This window comes from Pipistrellus kuhlii, unplaced genomic scaffold (assembly GCF_014108245.1).
Source record: "Pipistrellus kuhlii isolate mPipKuh1 unplaced genomic scaffold, mPipKuh1.p scaffold_m20_p_18, whole genome shotgun sequence".
Classification (NCBI taxonomy): Eukaryota; Metazoa; Chordata; class Mammalia; order Chiroptera; family Vespertilionidae; genus Pipistrellus; species Pipistrellus kuhlii.
In genome coordinates, this window is record NW_023425493.1 from 10373068 (window position 1) to 10390477 (window position 17410).

At 54.3% G+C, this 17410-nt stretch overlaps 1 protein-coding gene across 2 annotated transcripts in view; it reads right to left on the reverse strand.

Annotated features, from left to right (window-relative positions):
• Positions 1–1647: 1647 nt before the first annotated feature.
• The window catches only part of LAMB3 (laminin subunit beta 3), a 34960-nt gene continuing 19197 nt past the window's right edge, over positions 1648–17410 (reverse strand). The window contains exons 10-23 of one of the 2 annotated variants that reach the window (XM_036442187.2): positions 17080–17268; positions 15524–15679; positions 14982–15178; positions 14422–14533; positions 13284–13655; positions 11912–12079; positions 11575–11798; positions 11109–11306; positions 10384–10528; positions 7193–7400; positions 6649–6790; positions 6116–6292; positions 4944–5097; positions 1648–2184 (exon numbers count right to left, since the gene is read on the reverse strand). In XM_036442187.2, coding sequence (XP_036298080.1) covers positions 2048–2184; positions 4944–5097; positions 6116–6292; positions 6649–6790; positions 7193–7400; positions 10384–10528; positions 11109–11306; positions 11575–11798; positions 11912–12079; positions 13284–13655; positions 14422–14533; positions 14982–15178; positions 15524–15679; positions 17080–17268 — 2579 coding nt within the window. In that variant the 3' untranslated portion in view covers positions 1648–2047. Of the gene's footprint in view, positions 2185–4943; positions 5098–6115; positions 6293–6648; positions 6791–7192; positions 7401–10383; positions 10529–11108; positions 11307–11574; positions 11799–11911; positions 12080–13276; positions 13656–14421; positions 14534–14981; positions 15179–15523; positions 15680–17079; positions 17269–17410 lie in introns of both variants that reach the window. The other variant, XM_036442186.2, reaches the window with a different exon arrangement.

Consider the following 17410-nt stretch of genomic DNA (forward strand, 5'->3'; position numbering starts at 1 on the left):
TTTCAGAAAGTTGTCTCTTACAACAAATATGAGATCAGAGGATTCTGCTTATATTGAATAGTAAACTTGGAGATGGCAAACCTGATAGCAGTTTTCATTTAGGAATGGATATTATTGAAATATAAGACCCGTTACAAATAATTTCATGCTCCCATGAAATTATTTGTAACGGGTCTTATTGAAGCTACCTTTGGAAATAGTATATCTATAGATAATATTAAAAATATACCTAAATGTGGGATTCTTTGTCCAAAAAATGAGCATGTTCAAATATTAAATCTCTATATACTCAATGGAAATTTTCACACATATTTGAGTGATGATTCCATTGACTCAACACATGATGCTGAAAAGGAAAATTTTCCCATCGAATTTCTTAATAGTATTACTCTTTTGGGAATGCCGTGTCATAAATTAAAATTGAAAGTGGGTACAATCATCATGCTATTGAGAAATCTTAACAGTAAATGGGGTCTTTGTAATGGTACTAGATTTAATATCAAAAGATTATGACCTAACATTATCAAAGCTGAATTATTAATAGGATCTGCAGAGGGAGAGGCTGTTCTGATTCTAAGAATTGACTTGTCCCCATCTGACACTGGCCTCCCATTTAAATTGATTCGATGACATTTCCCATGATGCCAGCATTTGCGATGACTATTAATAAATCACAAGGACAAACTCCAGACAGAGTAGTAATATTCCTACCTGAACCCGTTTTCGCACATGGTCAGTTATAAGTTGCTTACTCTCAAGTTCAAAGATCATGTGACATTAAAATTATAAATACTTTATCACAAGGGAACTTGGTCAAGCACTCTGAAAGAGTTTTCACTCTTAATGTGTTGTACAGGGAGATATTAAAATAAGTTTAATCACTTTATCAGTCATTGTTTGCATCACTGTTGTTTTTATATCATGTTTTTGTTGTTTTCATATCATGTTTTTGTTGTTTTTATATCATGCCTCTGTTGTTATATCCTTTTGTTACTGTTTATTAATAAATTATTTTCATATTCATTTTACTAATTTCCTTTCATCTCTCACACTTCTATTATAGAGAAAGGGCAAATAGCAATATTAAAATTTTCCCCCTAATTAATTCCTATTTAATGTGCAAGCATTTCATGCACTGAGCCACTAGAATGCCTAATAACGATCAAGATGTTCCTATAGATAAATGTCTACCACAGTGCCTGGGCTATGGCAGCACACAAACCCTCATGCCATTTCCAAATCCACTCCCCATACACACACATGCACACACACACACACACACGCACACACACACACACACACACACACGTCCATTACAACTTCTCTTTGAGATCCCAAACCACAGAGGCTCTGGTCATAGTGCTTCTTCTAGAAGCCATGTGAGTTTGGAGACCTTGCTTCCCTTTTCTGGATTTCTATTCCTCATCTATAACCGTGAAATCCAGTCATTGTTCAAAGACAAAATGGCTCCTTGGTTCTCTCAGAGGATGGAATCTGTCAGGCCCTGGGACAAAGGGGCCAGGTCTCCCTCAGGTTGGGTGATGAGCAAGCTAGAGGAGCAGCGTGGGGCAGCCCACACCTCCTACACCACCAGGCCTGGGGAGGCAGACACACGTGATAAAGCGTCACTTTATGGGCGACAGACTATTTTCCCTCTTTGAACCTCCAGGCTCCTTTCCAAAGATTTTATTGGGCCTTTTCACTTGTATGATACATCATTTGGGTTAAGTTTCTGTGTTGGTCCAGGGTTCATCCTCAGTGGAGAATGAAGAGCAAGGACACTGCCCAGACCTTCTCCCTCCATGTGAGAGCCCCTGGTCACAAGGGTATGGCTCATCTCTGCCATCTCTGTCCCTCACATGTGGCTGACCCATCCGCTCAGCCTCAGCTGTGGCCCAGAGTACTATTAGCTGCACACCAGGGGTGGTCCTGGCAGTGTGTGTTCAGCTGCATAAAAGAAGCTGGAAAGCATTCCAAACCAGTCTGCGCCCCCCTCCCTTCCAGAAAAGAGGGCAGATGCGTGGGGCCGGGGAGGGCAGCTGGAGCATCACTTGCAGGTGGCGTAGTAGAGCACCCGCTCATTGATGTGGTCGCGGATCTGCTCCACGTGCTTCTCCAACCCCGTCAGGTCCGCAGAGCGAAGCATGATGGCCTGGCTCCCCTTCAGCAGCTCCGACTCCATGACTGAGGGCAGATGGAACAGCAGGGGGAGGTGGTGAGGCTGGTGAGACGCCCCCCAAAAACTCCAACCCTTCCTTCTCCTCCCACCCACCTAGAGGCAGCCCCTGCAGGAGGAATCACTTCTGGGGAGCTCCATGCCCCTCCAACCCTATCCCACTGTTGGCGAGACAAACCTGGCAGAGGCCAGACCCAGGAAGCCTTTGGCCCGCTTATCCCATGGTCCCTACCCTTCTCTTCTGCTCTGGGCTCCCTCAGTTGTCCCAGACTAGTGAGGGAGGCCGCTGGTGCCAAGATGAGCACCTGCTGCTATTGGACCCAGAGAGCCACCACCCCACCAATGATCCTCAAGGGGGCCCCTTGGTGAAGAGCTGGCCGAGTGACCAGAATTTCTCCCCAGATAAATCCAGTCCTCTCCCTGTAGTCCATTCTGCACACCACCACCACCAGACTGAGTGTGGAGGATCTGAAGGACTCCTAAGTGGCCTAGCCTAGCCAGTCTGTCCTGTCACACTAGTAAGGAGACCCTCCCCCACATTCACCAGAGCTGAGACCCAGCCTCAGCTGGGCTTTTCCATGGGGGGAGTGCACTGCCTCCCTAGGCTCCAACATTAGGCATCTCTAGTTTAAAAAAAAAAAAAAAAAAAAAAAAAAGACTAGTCGCCCTGGCTGGTTTGGCTCAGTGGATAGAGCATCGGCCTGCAGACTCAAAGGTCCCAGGTTCGATTCTGGTCAATCACTCATGCCCAGGTTGCGGGCTCGATCCCCAATGGGGGGCATGCAGGAGGCAGCTGATCAATGATTCTCTCATCATTGATGTTTCTGTCTCTCTCTTCCTCTCCCTTCCTCTCTGAAGTCAATAAAAATATTTTTTAAAAATAAAAATAAAAAAGACTAGTCATGGAGCCAGAATCTGACCACTTCTTGCTTATACCCATCGTTCCAGGTCTATCTCCTGGGGGTGTAGGAATATATTTGCTCTGCCTCCCACACTGCAGTCCTTCAAATGTCTGAGGCTCATCTTCTCTCGATTAACCTCCTTAATTCCTCCATCCATTCCTTATTGGATGTAATCATAAAGCCCCTTCCTACCTCCCAACCTGGTCACTCTCCCCCTGATGTTTGGTTTGTCACTACCCTTTCTGAAGCAGTAGCAGCCACCACTGCACACCACCCCCAGGTGAGCTCCTATCAGCAGAGTGTAACAAGGCTGTTCCTGGGCTGACATTCAGCTGGTGAGCACTCATGTGGGCCTATGAGCTGGTAAAATACTGACATTTTAACAGCTGCTGTCCTATTCCCAGTGCCCACCCTTGGGCCCCTGTGCATGATCATCCTATAATCTTGTGAAAGGCAAATTCCTGCAAGCAGCTAAACAGCTGTCCCAAGGCCACATCCTGAGCTTTTTCTGATTGGTTAAGTGCATGACACACTTACATCGTTTCTGAATATTTTTAACATCATCCCTGAGCCAGTACGTATTTCGACTGCTTTATATGTGTTCACTCCTTTGCCAGTCACAATGCATGGTTGACTTATGTCAAGGTTACAGTTACTCAGCACTCAAGTCATTTTCAAGTGAGTAACAACTCACACGTGCTTATCACTTACTGGTTCACAGAGTGTTTTCACTACATTAGCCCCTGAGAAGCCAGGCGTGACTCACCTGTGCTGTCCTTGTGGGTTTAGGCCCAAATGAGGCCAGCGGGAAGGTAACCTTTCTCATTTAATTTCATGGTTTTTCAGTCCATCCTTTTAGACATCTGAGATTGCCTAAAACACTGGTTCTCTTGTCTAGTGTATTCACTATGTTTATACACAAATTTAATTAGCATATTCTTTATCTTCATCTGAAACATCAATGGACCAGACCGAGCACCCACTGACCCAGCCCCTGGCTCCTCCATCAAGGTCAATTCCTCTCACCTCAGCCTAAGATCTGGCTGATCACATCTACTTAGTGTTGACCCAACAGCCCAACCTTCGCCAAACAGATTTTTGTCTGTTTCTCTGAAATTCAGAGAAACTGTTTGAGGTGTGCGCTGGCACACCCATACAGCAACCCCATCAGCATCGCATCTTAGAGATGGAGCCTCCTTTCTGAGACACTCAGAACCCTTTCGAAAGCTCCTTTCATTATGTCTCTGCCATATTTGAAACCCTTGAAAGGTCCCCTATAGCCTTGAGGGCTGAGTCTGCCTCCATCCTGGCATGGAGGCCAGGCATACAGACCCAGCTGCACGGACCTCTGCTACTTCTCTCCATCCCACCCTGAGCCTCCTCAGCCCTCCTCTCCTGCTGGGTGCTCCTGCTCCATCTTCATAACATGCCTCCTCCTTCCCACCTACTCTGTCTTGAGATCCCTCCCTTCTTCACAGCTTCTCCCATGTCTAAACATCCTTTAGGCCCACGTCTAATCTTATCTGCTCTGAGCATCCCTTACTGAGTATTTCTCTGACATTGTTTAGTCTCTGAATCCCCAGACCTCTTATTGTTTGGGATCCTATCATAGACCTATCACATTTATGCTATTAACTACAGTGCCATGCACCTCGTGTATAATAGGAAAAGAGGTTACATCTGGATTGCAAGCTTCTTGAAAACAGGCCACGTCATATGAACATATCTACATTCCCCCACTGCCCTGCCATTGTGGACCATACTTGCTATGTGCCCAGGAACTTGCGACTGACCTCGCTCCCTTAGCACCGCGAGCTCCAACAAGACTGAACCTGGGAAGCCCTGGGTGGGACCAGCCCTCTCACCTCTCATCCTGTCCATCATCTGCATGGTTTCCCCAAACAGCTCCTCTGCCTCCATCTTGACATCCAAGATGCGTTCACCCTGCTCCCCCAGAGAAGGGCCCTGACGCAGCCGTTCCTTCAGCTCCGCATATTTTCTCTTTATTATGTCAAATCCCTGAAAAAGGTAGAACATTTCTCTGTCACCATCCTCCTCCTCCAAAGTCCTAAAAGCCTTTGGCTAGAGCACTTGATGTCATGCATGCAAATCAACACCGAGGGATAAGGCACCACCTAATATCCCCAAAGGATTGGTTTTGCCTATAAAGGAAACTACAATAACCATAAGCTATCTTAAACTTCTTCTGCATGTCCCTCCCTTCACCTATAGTCCCTGTCACGTCCCACTCACCTCCAGCACAGTGTCGGGCATATACTTGTCCCTTAGAAGTATTTGGCAGCTTGCCCATTGCACCAGGACTAAGTATTAACGTTCCTGGTACCCTGAGAACATTGAGAATGGCTCTTTGATCTTCTCTCTGGTCTAACACTGGCCAGAGAGAGAGGGGCCTCTCAGGTTAGGCTAAGTCAATAGTGTGTCCAGGCTGGGCAGCCATGACAGGGACAGGCTCTGGATCGGATGTCAAGAGACTTGCTTTGTGCATGGGACAGAGTGCAGAATCTGAGAGGGAAGGCAAGGGAGGGTGGGTGAGTGGAAGGTAATCAGCCTAAGACCCTGTATGCGTATATGCATAACAGATGGTCACAGACAATAGGGTGCTGAAGGCCTGGGGCAGGGGCGGAGGGCTGGAAGGAGCTAATGGGGTAGGAGGGAAGGACATATGCGATACTTTCAACAATAAAGAAATAAAAAAAGAAAAGACATCTGCATTGCAGATGAGGTTTGCTTTGGACAAAGTTACCATTTAATCTGCAAAAGGAGAAGGATTGGACTAGATGGCGTCCAGCATGTCTGAGTCAGCTACAACCAAGGCAGCCAGAAGCAGAACTCAGATGTCTGGCCAGATTTGGGTGATTCCTGAAGGCCCTGCTGGTGTTCTAGAATAACTGTCATTCTACTTGCTCTTGAACCCATGGTCCTCCAAAGTGTACAAGCATCTTCTTTAAAGTGCCCTCTCCTGCTCGAGAGCCCCCCGCGGCTGTGCTTCCTCAGGCCAACTGTGACCTCTCTGTACCTTCTGGGCATCCAGCGCCTGCTGGTTGGCGCCCTCCGCGAGCTGCTGAGCCTGGGCAGCCTGTGCCTGCTGCTGGCTGGCCTGGAGGCGGAGCTCCTCCATCCGTGCTCGGAAGCCGCCCAGCTGCTCCATCATGCCCGTCACCAGCCTTTCCGCTGGCCCCAGCACCTGCTGGACCTTTGTGGAAAGAGAAAGACCTGGTTCGGTGGCGGGTCTCACAGGCAGTGGTCTCAATCCCTCCTTTCTCCAGTGCACCAGGCAGCTACAGCTTTCTCCAATCAGAACACCCCTACAGCCCCCTCCCAAACCCCCATCTGTCCAGAGCCTCCCGGCCTCCCCCTTCTCCAGCTTGGCGACCCCACTCCTTTCTGCACCTGACTCCAAGGCCCAAAGCCGGGTTCAAGGCTACAACCGTCCTTCTTCGGGGCCCCAGCTCAGATTCCATCCACGTCACTTTTTGGCATCTTCTGTGCCTTGTGCCTGAATCTGTTTGCTCATCCCCAAAATGAGGGAAGGAGGCCATGATAGCTCACCTCAGCGACCCTGTCCTGGATGAGCCGAAGGGAGCGGCTGGTGCCCTGCATGGTGTCCTGAGCTTCCTGCAGGGCCACGCTGCCCTGGCGCAGGTTCCCCACCACGTCCTCCACCTGGCCCTCCACGGCGTGTGCCCGGCTCCTGGGGCGGACAGGGCAGAGGGGAGAGAGTGCGTCGACAGGAATGAAGAGGCGAGTGGTTCTACAGTCCAAGAGAATGTTCCTCCCAAGCCAAGTCAAGGGAGAACTAACTTTTCCATGCCACGCCCCCTCGAAGCAGACAGGAAGAAAGGGAGGTTAGTATGTCAGAGACACCCTGTGGGCACGGTTTCCCATGTGGATTGCAAGGGTCCCCTTTGAGTCAAGTTCTGTTGTGTCTCACGTCGCCATCCCCCACCACAGTGAGCACCCCCTCTTGTCTCCCAGCCCCCCTGTACTCCTCTGACTTGGAGAGCTTCTTCTCTCTCTTCTAGCAACAGACTTGGGGAGCAGGACGCCAGCCCGATCCTGGGCAGGGAGGAGGCATTCAGGCCCAGGGCCCTACCTGGCCTGCTCGGCCTCTGCCTGGAGCCTGCGGGCCCGAGCGACGTCCTGCTTGGTCTGGGACAGCACCAGGTCCACGTTGGGGAGCCTGGCTGCGATGGCCTGGATCTCGTTCATCTTCCGCAGGACCGTGGCCGAGTCTGTGGGTAGCCACAGGGCCAGCACCGCCTCGCTGACCTCCCGGATGGTGGCTGCGTCGGTGTCAGGGTCTAGAAGACAGCCAGTGGTCAGACTGGGAGAGCCCCGCCACCTCCCCCGAGGTCAGAGGCCTCTCTGGGCTGAGCGGCACCCATGGGGGCGGGGGGGGGGGACCGCTGTGGCATCTCTCCTGGTGCCCCAAGGCCCTGCCGCCCCCTCTCAGGCACACTCAGCGGCCCGTTCTCTGAGGGTTTCCGGAATGTGGGAAGATGAGTGTCGGCACAGCTGTGACAACTAAGTGTCTGGTGGCACAGGAAACTGCAGGCTGGGGAGAAGGAGGCGGTGCCAGACAGCTGGTCCCGCACAAAGCCGGGAGCACAAACATAATCAGCCCTAAATTGGGGAGGGCGGCCAGGAACTGGAACTGCTCCCTTGGCAATACGGCTCCTTCCAAGTGCTCCCCCTCAGACCAGAGTGCTCCTTTGGGCAAAGGCAGGGAGATGAAAGCGATCAGGTCTCTGCTCAAAGGTCACCTTCTCAGAGAGGCCAGCCCTGGCCATCCAATCTCAGAGCACAACCTCCACCCTACGCTGACCCCCCTTACCTTCCTTCTCTGCATATCTTTCCCTGCCTTATCACCACCCACATGCCAACCCATAGCTCGTTTATCTGGTTTTTTGTCTCTTTTCCTACTAGGATCTGAGCTCTATGAGGGCAGGGTTTGTTTCATCCACAGCTCTGTCCCCAACCCCCAGCACAGTGCCTGGCAGGTGGGCACACTCAGTGTTTGCAGAGTGAGTGGATGATTGCAAGGGCTCCAGACCCAGGCCTCCCCACTGCTAGTTGAACAACCTGGGGCAAGGCACTTCTCAGTTTCCTGATCTGTGAAATGGGAATAACCATCCTCAACCTGAAGGGATGAAATGACACAGTCAAGTAGCAAGAATTTTACAAACCATCTCTGGATCAGAGAGTAAGCTCAGAAGTACAGAGAGAGCATCTCCTCCTCATCTCTCCCTGTTCACTTTTACAGATTCCACTGCTATGGATGTGGTCAGGAAGGGAACGAGGCGCCCACCTACCCAGCTGGTTTGCCCTGAACTTGAACTTTTCTGAGGCCCTAGGACCCAATCTAAGGGGTCCAGGATAGGTTTCCTAGAGAGTCAGATACCTGGAGAGTTCCTAGAGGAAAATAGGAGTCAGCAGGTAAGGAGAAGTGGAACAGGGAAGACAATCTAGGGAGAGGAAAAACATTAGCAAAGGCAAGGAGGCAAAAGTGTTTGTATGTGTGTTGTATGTGTGTGCGCTCATGCTTGTATGTGTGCTCATGCTCGTGTGGTCCATGTGAACTATGAAGTAAGATGAGTCCTCTGCACTCCCTCCAAGCTGGATGCCCATTGACAAGTTACTCAGCCTCTCTGTGCCTGCAGTCCTCATCGGCAGAGCGGTAGGCAGTCAGGATGGAATGATGTAACACATGGGAAGCACTTAGAACAATGCCAGGCACTTAGTAAGAACTCAGTAAACCTGAACTATTGTTTTGTGTGTTCTATTTGAAGATCCAGGAAAGGTGACACCCCTTCTTCCCCCAAGGTCTCCGCCACCACACTGTGACCCTGAGTGCCAGCACCAGGACTCTGGAGACCAGACCCTGCCATGGAGAACTGTCCTTGTCCCCTCCTTCTCTCTGCCCCTGGCTCTGTAATAGGATTTGACCTGACACACTAATATCACTGAGAGGATGAAATAGCCCCACCCCCCCACCCCAGCCTGCAACTCCCTGCTGTTTATATGAGCCTTGCACCCTGAAGACAGCCTTGGTCTGAGTCTGAGCCCCCAAACTTTGCCCTGCCCCTCTGTCCATGTTTGTCGGGCACCATCTTGCTGCATCCCCAGGTAATTCCCTCCCTACTCTGAGGTTCCCTGGGAGGAGGGCTCCAGCATGACCTCAGAGAAGCCAGGGGACCTCAAGGGATCCTTCTGCCCCTCTCTGACCCACTATCAACTCTCAGGAGGGGGCTTTAGCTTGTTTGGAGCAAAGACAGTTCAATAGTAGCAAGAAGAGCCACTCTCATCACACCAAATCCTCAGCTCCTTTTAACGAGGCTCCCAGCCAAGCAAATTCCCTGGCAAGGACCAGAAATCTAATAATATCAACTCATATTCCTGAGGCACCTTTCATTTTTCAAAACATATTTTTACATCAGTGACTCGATCCCCAGAACACACTTGTGAAATACTATCGTCCCAGTTTGCAGTAGCAAAAGATGAGGCAAAGCCCAAAGTCACCAGGTTCCTGCGTCCCCATTCAGGGAATTCTGCACTTCCCAGGTGGTGTGGGAGGGATTCTGGCTCGTTTATTCATGCAACCAGCATTGGGTGTCTGGCCTTACCCTAGGTGCCAGTGACACAGAAAACAAGACAGACAGCCATCCCTGCCCTTTGGAGTTCACAGTCAAGTGGGGAGACAAACAATTCACTCCTGGACGAATGGATTCTAGAACACGGGCTCAAAGGTCGGGTGCCAAAGGGGAATGGGAAGGAGGGGTGGCCTAGGTAGGACAGCCATGGAAGCTGTTCCCCCCTTCTCTCCCCCCCCCCCCCCTGCATGGGAGATGATATTTAAGCTGAGACCTGGAGGGCAAGAATCCGCAGCCTTGGAGTGAGCTCACCAAGCAGAGAAAGACCAAGCCAAAATCTCCAGACAGGCAGGAGCCTGGCCTGGTCAAGGTCATCAGTGAGCAAAGCAGAAAGCCACAGGGCCGCCTGCCCCGGAGGTGCAAGGAGCTGGGAGTTTATTGCAAGAGCCAGGGAAAGCCGGGGAGGATTTTAGGCATGAGTGGGATCCCACGCACACATTTTTAAAAGATGTTTCTGGCTGTTTTGTGGAGGACGAACCTGAGGGAGCAGGAGGGGAGGTGGGGGCAGCCAGCCAGGGGACTGACATGGCCTGGCCCAGGTGGCCTGGAGGCAAGGGAAGGAGGCGGCTGGCTGACCTGCCAGGACAGCAGGAGTGGACACACCAGCCCGGGGCTGGGCAAAGGCCAGGCTCACCTGAGAGGAAGTCCCGGACCTGCTGGATGAGCAGCCGAGTGCGCCTGACGTCCTCCTCCATCTGGGAGCGGCTGCTGCTCACCTGGGTCTCCAGGCGCTGAGCGTCTGACTGCACCTGCGCAGCGGCTTCCTCGGCCGCCCTGATCTGCAGACACGTGCTACAGGTCAGCAATCTCCAGAACCCCAGGAGAGCCTCCCGCAGACCCCAAGGCTCTGAGGACACCCGCCCCCCAAGATCTGCCTGGGAAACACTTGTAACTAACTCCGTTTGGTCCCAGAGAAAAGTGATGTGGAGTCAGTTTTTTGTGTTTGTTTTTTTTTTTTTAAACCCAGCCCAAACCAGTTTGGCTCAGTGGATAGAGCGTTGGCCTGCAGACTGAGAGGTTCCAGGTTCGATTCCGGTCAAGGGCATATACATTGGTTGCGGGCACATCCCCAGTAGGGGTTGTGCAGGAGGCAGCTAGCTGGTCGATGTTCCTCTCTCATCGATGTTTCTAGCTCTCTATCCCTCTCCCTTCCTCTCTGTAAAAAATCAATAAAATATATATTTTTAAAAAAAAAGAAAGCCCAAAACATTGGCACCAAAATCTACTTCTCACTTGCTGTGTGGCCCGGGACACACCAGGGGACATCTCTGGTCTGTACAAAGGAGATTACCCTCCCCAGGGAACTCTGTCCTCTCTGCCCCTTCCCTCGGGTGCCCACCTCGCCTTGGTCGCACCTACCATCTGTCTGGTCTGCTGGAGCTGGGCGTTGAAGCCTCGTAGCTGCTCGGCCACCTGCCCCGCTGTCCGGAAGGCCCCGCTGGCCTTGGGGAGGGTGCCTCTGCAGTGGGAGCCGCAGGCGGTGCCGTTGTCTCGGGGGCAGAGCTCGCCGGGGCACGCTCCTGGGGTGCAGGGTGTCTGCCTGGAGCCCCCACAGAGCTGTGCAGAGAGGGGCCATCAGAGGTACCCAAGGCGCCTCAACAACCACTCCCATCCCACATAAAGAGCCAGACATTTCCATGGCAACGGGGCACCAGAAACCTGTTTCCTTGGCAACAGTTAAGCACACCGTGAGGGGCCAAGGGTCAGGATGGGTGGGAGGGTGGGGTAGATTCACATTGCCCTAACAGGAAATGCATACAAGTAGTTGGTGTGTGACAAGCTGGGGCCGGGCCTCTGGGAAGTGGGGCTCCATGCCAGGCCTCACCTTGTTGATGGTGGGCGTCAGATCAGGCAAGGAAGCCATACCCAGCTTCAAGGCTGCGAGCTGGGGGCCCCCAGCTCCTCCGCCTCCGCCTCCCGCCTGCTGCTCCAGCCTCTCAGCCTCTCTCCGGCTGACCCTGACTTGGAGCAGCCGTTGGGAACTGTGGGAGACCTGCTGGCTGGCCTGGGATGACCGCTGGTAGGCCTCGGTCAGCATCCGGAAGGCTCCTGTGGGAAGAGGAGAGGGAAAATGAGTCACCCTGGGCCGGAGGTCTGGAGATGGAGGAGCAAGAGGCGAGGTGTGGTGTGGGCGTGCAGGTGGCTCAGGTCCCCCTCCTCACCTGAGGGGTCGGCACCGCTGATCTTTTCGAACTGCTCTCTCTTATTCTGATACAGGACAAGGAGGTGATTGAAGCTTCTGTCCAGCGTCTCCAGGTCTCCGGGGAGGGACAAGGTCTCCTCCTCCAGGGGCAGAGAGGGCTGCAGGTCCTGCAGGGTCCGCCTGAGAGGCGAGGGGAGTGCACTGACATATCGGAGGGGCTGACTCCCCGGAAACAGCCCTCCCTTTGGAGAAACTGCTGCCAAGTCAGGACAGACAGAGAGGCCTTCAGCAAAGGCAATGGGACATGGATGCCACAGGCTGAGGATTCTGCTGGGCGGAGGCTGAGAGGGCAGCGTAACCTCCCTCCCCCCTCTCTCCCTCCCTCTGCAGGCAGGTCCAGAAAATCCTCTTCTTCCCTGACTCTGTGCCTCCGACAGCCCCAACTCCCCTGCACCTTGACTGTGACCCCGACATTCCCGACACCTCAGCACCTTGCTTGTGATCCTGACATTCCCAACTCTCCTGCACCTGCCCACAGCTGGCTCCCTTAAGGGGCACCCCAACCCGCTTCCTGGGGTCCCTACGGGTTGACTTCAGCCTCCACCTGTGTAACTGAGGCACCAAGGCTCGCCTCGGTAGCCACACTTGCCCACTGAGCTCCTACAGCTGCTGCCCGCTGGCTGTTTGCACCTGAAGGGGGTCACGTGCCCAGAACCAAGGGGGTCACCTGCCCAGAGCTTTCAGAGGTTGGCCTCTCACCTCGCATGCTCAGACCTGGACCGCCCATCCACGGACTGCCTGCCCGTGCCTACCAAACGCCTACGGACTCCCTGCTCAGTTGTGAGTCAGGTCAATCACACACCTGGACAGCTCTGGGCAAGTGACGTCCGTGAGGACTCTGGGAATGGAAACTAATTATAGAAGCTTCGAGAGCCAAATCTCACAAAGAAGGCGCCTCTGCTGGTAGGAGGGGTGTGGGTGGGACCGCTTCCATTCCAAAGAAAAAGACAAGTTATTCTTAGATCCCCTGCCTCTCAGATGCCCTCCGCCCACCGGGTGACTAATCCAGAGCTGAGTCCCTCTCCCAGGCAGGCCAGGCACTGGAAAGAAGCCCGGCTTGGGCTCGGGCCTGAGCTCAGAGTCCCCTCCTCTCCCCTTGTCCCCCTCCCCTTGTCATCTCATCTACCTGGGCTTGTTTCCTCACCTGAAAAACGGAAGTGATGACTTTCATCACACCAACCACACGGACCGTGTGACAGTTAAAAGAGAGAGCGTCTGCGGAAATGCTTTGTACACAGCAAAGGGCTCTACCCACTCATACCAGGGCCCCGGTATGAGGCCCTGTGGCCTAATTCTGCTCAGGGCTTGGCAGAGAGCGGATTACCTGAGAGAGAAGATGGCATTGGCCATCTGGGCCACCTCCTGCTCGGTGGCCTGGGCGCCGCCAAGAATGGCCTGGATCTGCTCTATCTTGGCCTTTGCGTCCAGCATCCGGGAGGCCAGGCGGGGGTCCTCGGGGCCGGCCCCGGGCCGCAGGGCGGCAGTGGCGTTGTGGAGGCTGCGGAGGCGCCGGGCCTGCTCCTGGAGGGTGGCGTCGTAGGTCTGGAAGCAGGGGTGGCAGGCCACACACAGCGGGTAGCGGTCGCAGTAGCCTCGCTGGCACTGGTCACAGCGGGGCCCGGTCAAGCCAGGGCGGCAGAGGCAGCGGCCGGAGGCCTTGTCACAGCCTGGGCCCTCCGTCCCCCGGAAGTCACAGTCACAGGCTGGGGAGGAGGAGGAAGGAAGAGGCCGGGGTCAGGGAGCCAGGGGGGTCTAGTAGGGAGAGTCTGAGGAGGAGGTCTTTCTGACTCAGGATAAGATACCAGAATGAAATCATGGTGACGCCAGCAACCAAAGCCAACGCTGTCTTAGCATCTACTGTGTCCCAGGCACTGTTCGAAGTCACCACGCACACGGGAACTCAGTGCCCAAAGCTGTCCAAACAACCTTTACAGCTGATCCAAGACAGTTGGCCACACTCCAGCTCCCATTTGTATAGATGAGGCAACTGAGGCACCAGGAGGTTATGTACCAAGGGCCCCTTCCCCAAAGGAGAAGACGGAGGCCTGCAGAGGGGGTGACTTGCCCCATCTCCCAGTAAGGCCGAGCGAGCGAGCGAGCGAGCGAGCGTGGCCACTTGTCAAATGGACTTTCTGGGCAAATGATTCCTTTCCCTTAGGACTTACTATCTCCATCTATGAAGAGGGATGAAATGTCGCCCCTCCTGGCCGCCCCCCTGGAGATGGCTCTAGCACCCTCCTGTCATGGGGAGCGGGGAGGACCCCATGTCCCTGGCCAGGGCTGGGAGGCCACGCCGGCTGCTGGAGCAGTGGGGAGCCTGTGCTCTGCCGGGGCTCCCAGAGCCCACTCCACATGAAGCACGTGACATCCTCCCAGATCCCAGGCCACGGGCCCCCCACCACCACCACGGGCCCACCCACGTGCTCATCCCGCCACAGCCTCCACGACCCCTGCTCCACGGGCACGAACCTCGACATCCCCCAGCCGCGTCACCGTAGGTCTGGTCGGGACACTGGCGGATGGCTGCAGCGTTGCACATCAGGCCACCAAACCCTTCCCGACAGGGGCACTGCCCCGTGAACTGTGGGGGGGAGGAGGGCACCGTGAGGGCACCTCCCTGGAGCCCCACCTCGGAAAACCCCCCTGGTGTGGCCCCACACGATGGCTTCCACCCAGAGACTAGCTCTCACGTCTCAGCCCAGGATGGCCCCGCAGAAGGGGTGGCCAATGGGCAGTGCCAATGCTCCCGGCCACAGAGGGAGCTCACTGCTCAGTTGTGAGAGTTAGGTCAATCACACACCTGGACAGCTCTGGACCCTGACGTCGATGGGGGCTCTGGGAGTGGAAACTAATTATAGAAGCTTCCAGAGCCAATTCTCACTGAGAGGGGGTGGCCTCCCTCCCAAAGGAGCTGGGGACAGAGCAGCCCAGCCTGACTCTGGACAGGCCCAGAAGGGCAGTGGGAGGGGATATGGATGGGCTGGTGGACAGACCCCCCCGCCTCCTGTTCAGACGCCCCCACCACATACCGGGTTGCACTGGGGGCTGAGGGAGTTGTTTGGGTCGCAGGCGCACGGCTCGCAGCCCCGGCCGCTGGCCAGCTTCCAGTGGTAGGGAGCGCACTGGTCACACTTGGGGCCCACCACATGGGGCAGGCACAGGCAGCGCCCGCTCTCCTCTTCACAGGGCATGTCCCGCCGGGACCCCAGGATGCTGCAGTCACAGCCTGCAGCAGGGAAGGCTGCTGAGCGTGGGGGCCAGCCCACCAAAAACTCACCCCCCAGAGAACATGCACCAAGAGGGGCCCAGTCTGGAGAAGCAGCAGGCAGGGTGGATCCCTCCAGATGACCTGGCCGCCGACTCACAAGGCCGCCTGGGTTCCCCACCAGTCCCAGCACCTGCCGGCTGGGGTACCCACCCTGCCTCCCACTGGCTGACTCAGCCCCACCTTCCAAACTGGGCCTGTGCTGCCACCTGCTGGAAGGCATCGCACAGTGAGCAGGTTCAGTCATGGATCTGGTGGCTCCATGCAGCCAGCCCCGGGCCACGCCAGGCTGGGCCCCCTACTCACGGTGGCATCCCTGCGGGTTGGTGTGGGTGAGTCCAGTGAAGCCCGGCTTGCACAGGTCACAGCGCTCCCCCTGCACATGCTCCTTGCACACGCACTGCCCGGTCACTGGGTCGCAGGGAGCCCCCGGCACTGCCCCGTCCGGGTCACACTCGCAGGCTGAGAGACAAAAGCGGCCACCACGGGAGGAATAAAGAAAAGCCAAGATGGGTCCACTGTAGGAGCCAGGCTTCCTGGTGAAAATCCTTGTTCCGCCACCTACTGGCTTGCAATATGACAACCTTAGTAGAGCTATTTAAACCCTCTGTGCCTGAGTCCTCAGAGGCTTCTTTTGAGGAATAAATGAGTCAATGTCACAGGGACCAAGGCTTGGCAGGTGTTATGCACTATATACACGTCTGTCACGTTATTTACTGAACAACTACTGTGCCCCATGCACTGAGCCAGGCACTCTGGCATGCTGCCCTAGGTCCGTGGTTGGCAAACCGAGGCTGGAGAGCCACATGCGGCTCTTTGGCCTCTTGAGTGTGGCTCTTCCACAAACTACCACGTGCAGGCATGCACATACAGTGCGATTGAAACTTCGTGGCCCATGCGCAGAAGTCGGTTTTCGGCCTGGCGTGTCTATTTTGGAGAAGTGGCGTTAGAACACTCAAGGGACCAAAGAGCCACATGTGGCTCGTGAGCCGAGGTTTGCTGACCACTGCCTTAGGTCATCCTCATGATAACCTCGAAAGGTGGAGACGATCATCCCTATTGTGCAGATGGAGGAAACGGATATTCACTGATGGTAAACAATGTACTTGGGTCACACAGCAAGAAACAGAAGTCAAACAAGTTTTTCTCACTCTCTCCATAAATAAATAATATCAAAGGAAAGCGACCCACCACCACCCCGAGACCTCTTGCATGCCTTCCAGAACACAGACTCGCTGCCTCTAGAACGGCTTTCCTGATTAACCCTGCCTGCCTGCATCGGATGGCTCCCGTCCAGCCTGCTCTCTCCCGCATGAATCCCTGGAGTCAGGTCACCCCTAGGTATGCATTCCCTTACATGTCATTCATTTCTTCATTCACTAAACATTCTTTGAGCATCCATTCTTTGCCTGTCATTGTACGAGGTCCTGAGGATACACGATATCATCCCTGCCATGGAGGGATTCTCAGTGTTTGGGGAAAATAGAAAAATATGGAGCAAACCACCTTATAGTATGTAAAGGATTCCTAACCCCATGTCTGATGCATCTGACTCAGCTGGTCTGGGGCACACGTGGCATCCGTGTGTATATTACCAAACAGTGTATGTGCTTCTGGACAGCAGGAGCTATGTCTGTTATTTACTTTTTTCTCTCCTCTGCCCAAAAGAAGGATTACCTATGATTGACTGACCAACTGGCTAGTGGTTGAGGCTCCTTGCTTAGAAGCAAGCACACAGCTAAGCTAAAACAATGGCCCCCCAATCCTGACACACAACCACGTCTTCCTGTGGGTTTGTGTGTCTCCAGGGGACAGACGGGGCGTCATGGACAGACGATACTCGGGGGGAGCCCCCAACTCACGGATGCAGGTCTCCTCGATGGGGGCGCCGGGCCGCCGGTTCCGGAAGTAATGGAGCTGGCAGCGCTCGCAGTTCCTGCCCTCGGTGTGGTCCCGGCAGTTGTCACACACCCCTCCCTGTGCCCCCTGGCTGGCGCTGAACACAGCTGGGTCGAAGTGACAGGTCTCTGAGTGGCCATTGCAGTCACACTCTGAAAAAAGGGAGTTCCCAGGGCTGATGGGCCATCTGCAGAGCGCGGCCCCTGCTACCTCAGTGGCATCCCTCACTACTCGACAACAGGCTCTGGTCCAGGATATGAGGACACAGAGGCCCAGGGAAATTTGTGTGATTTC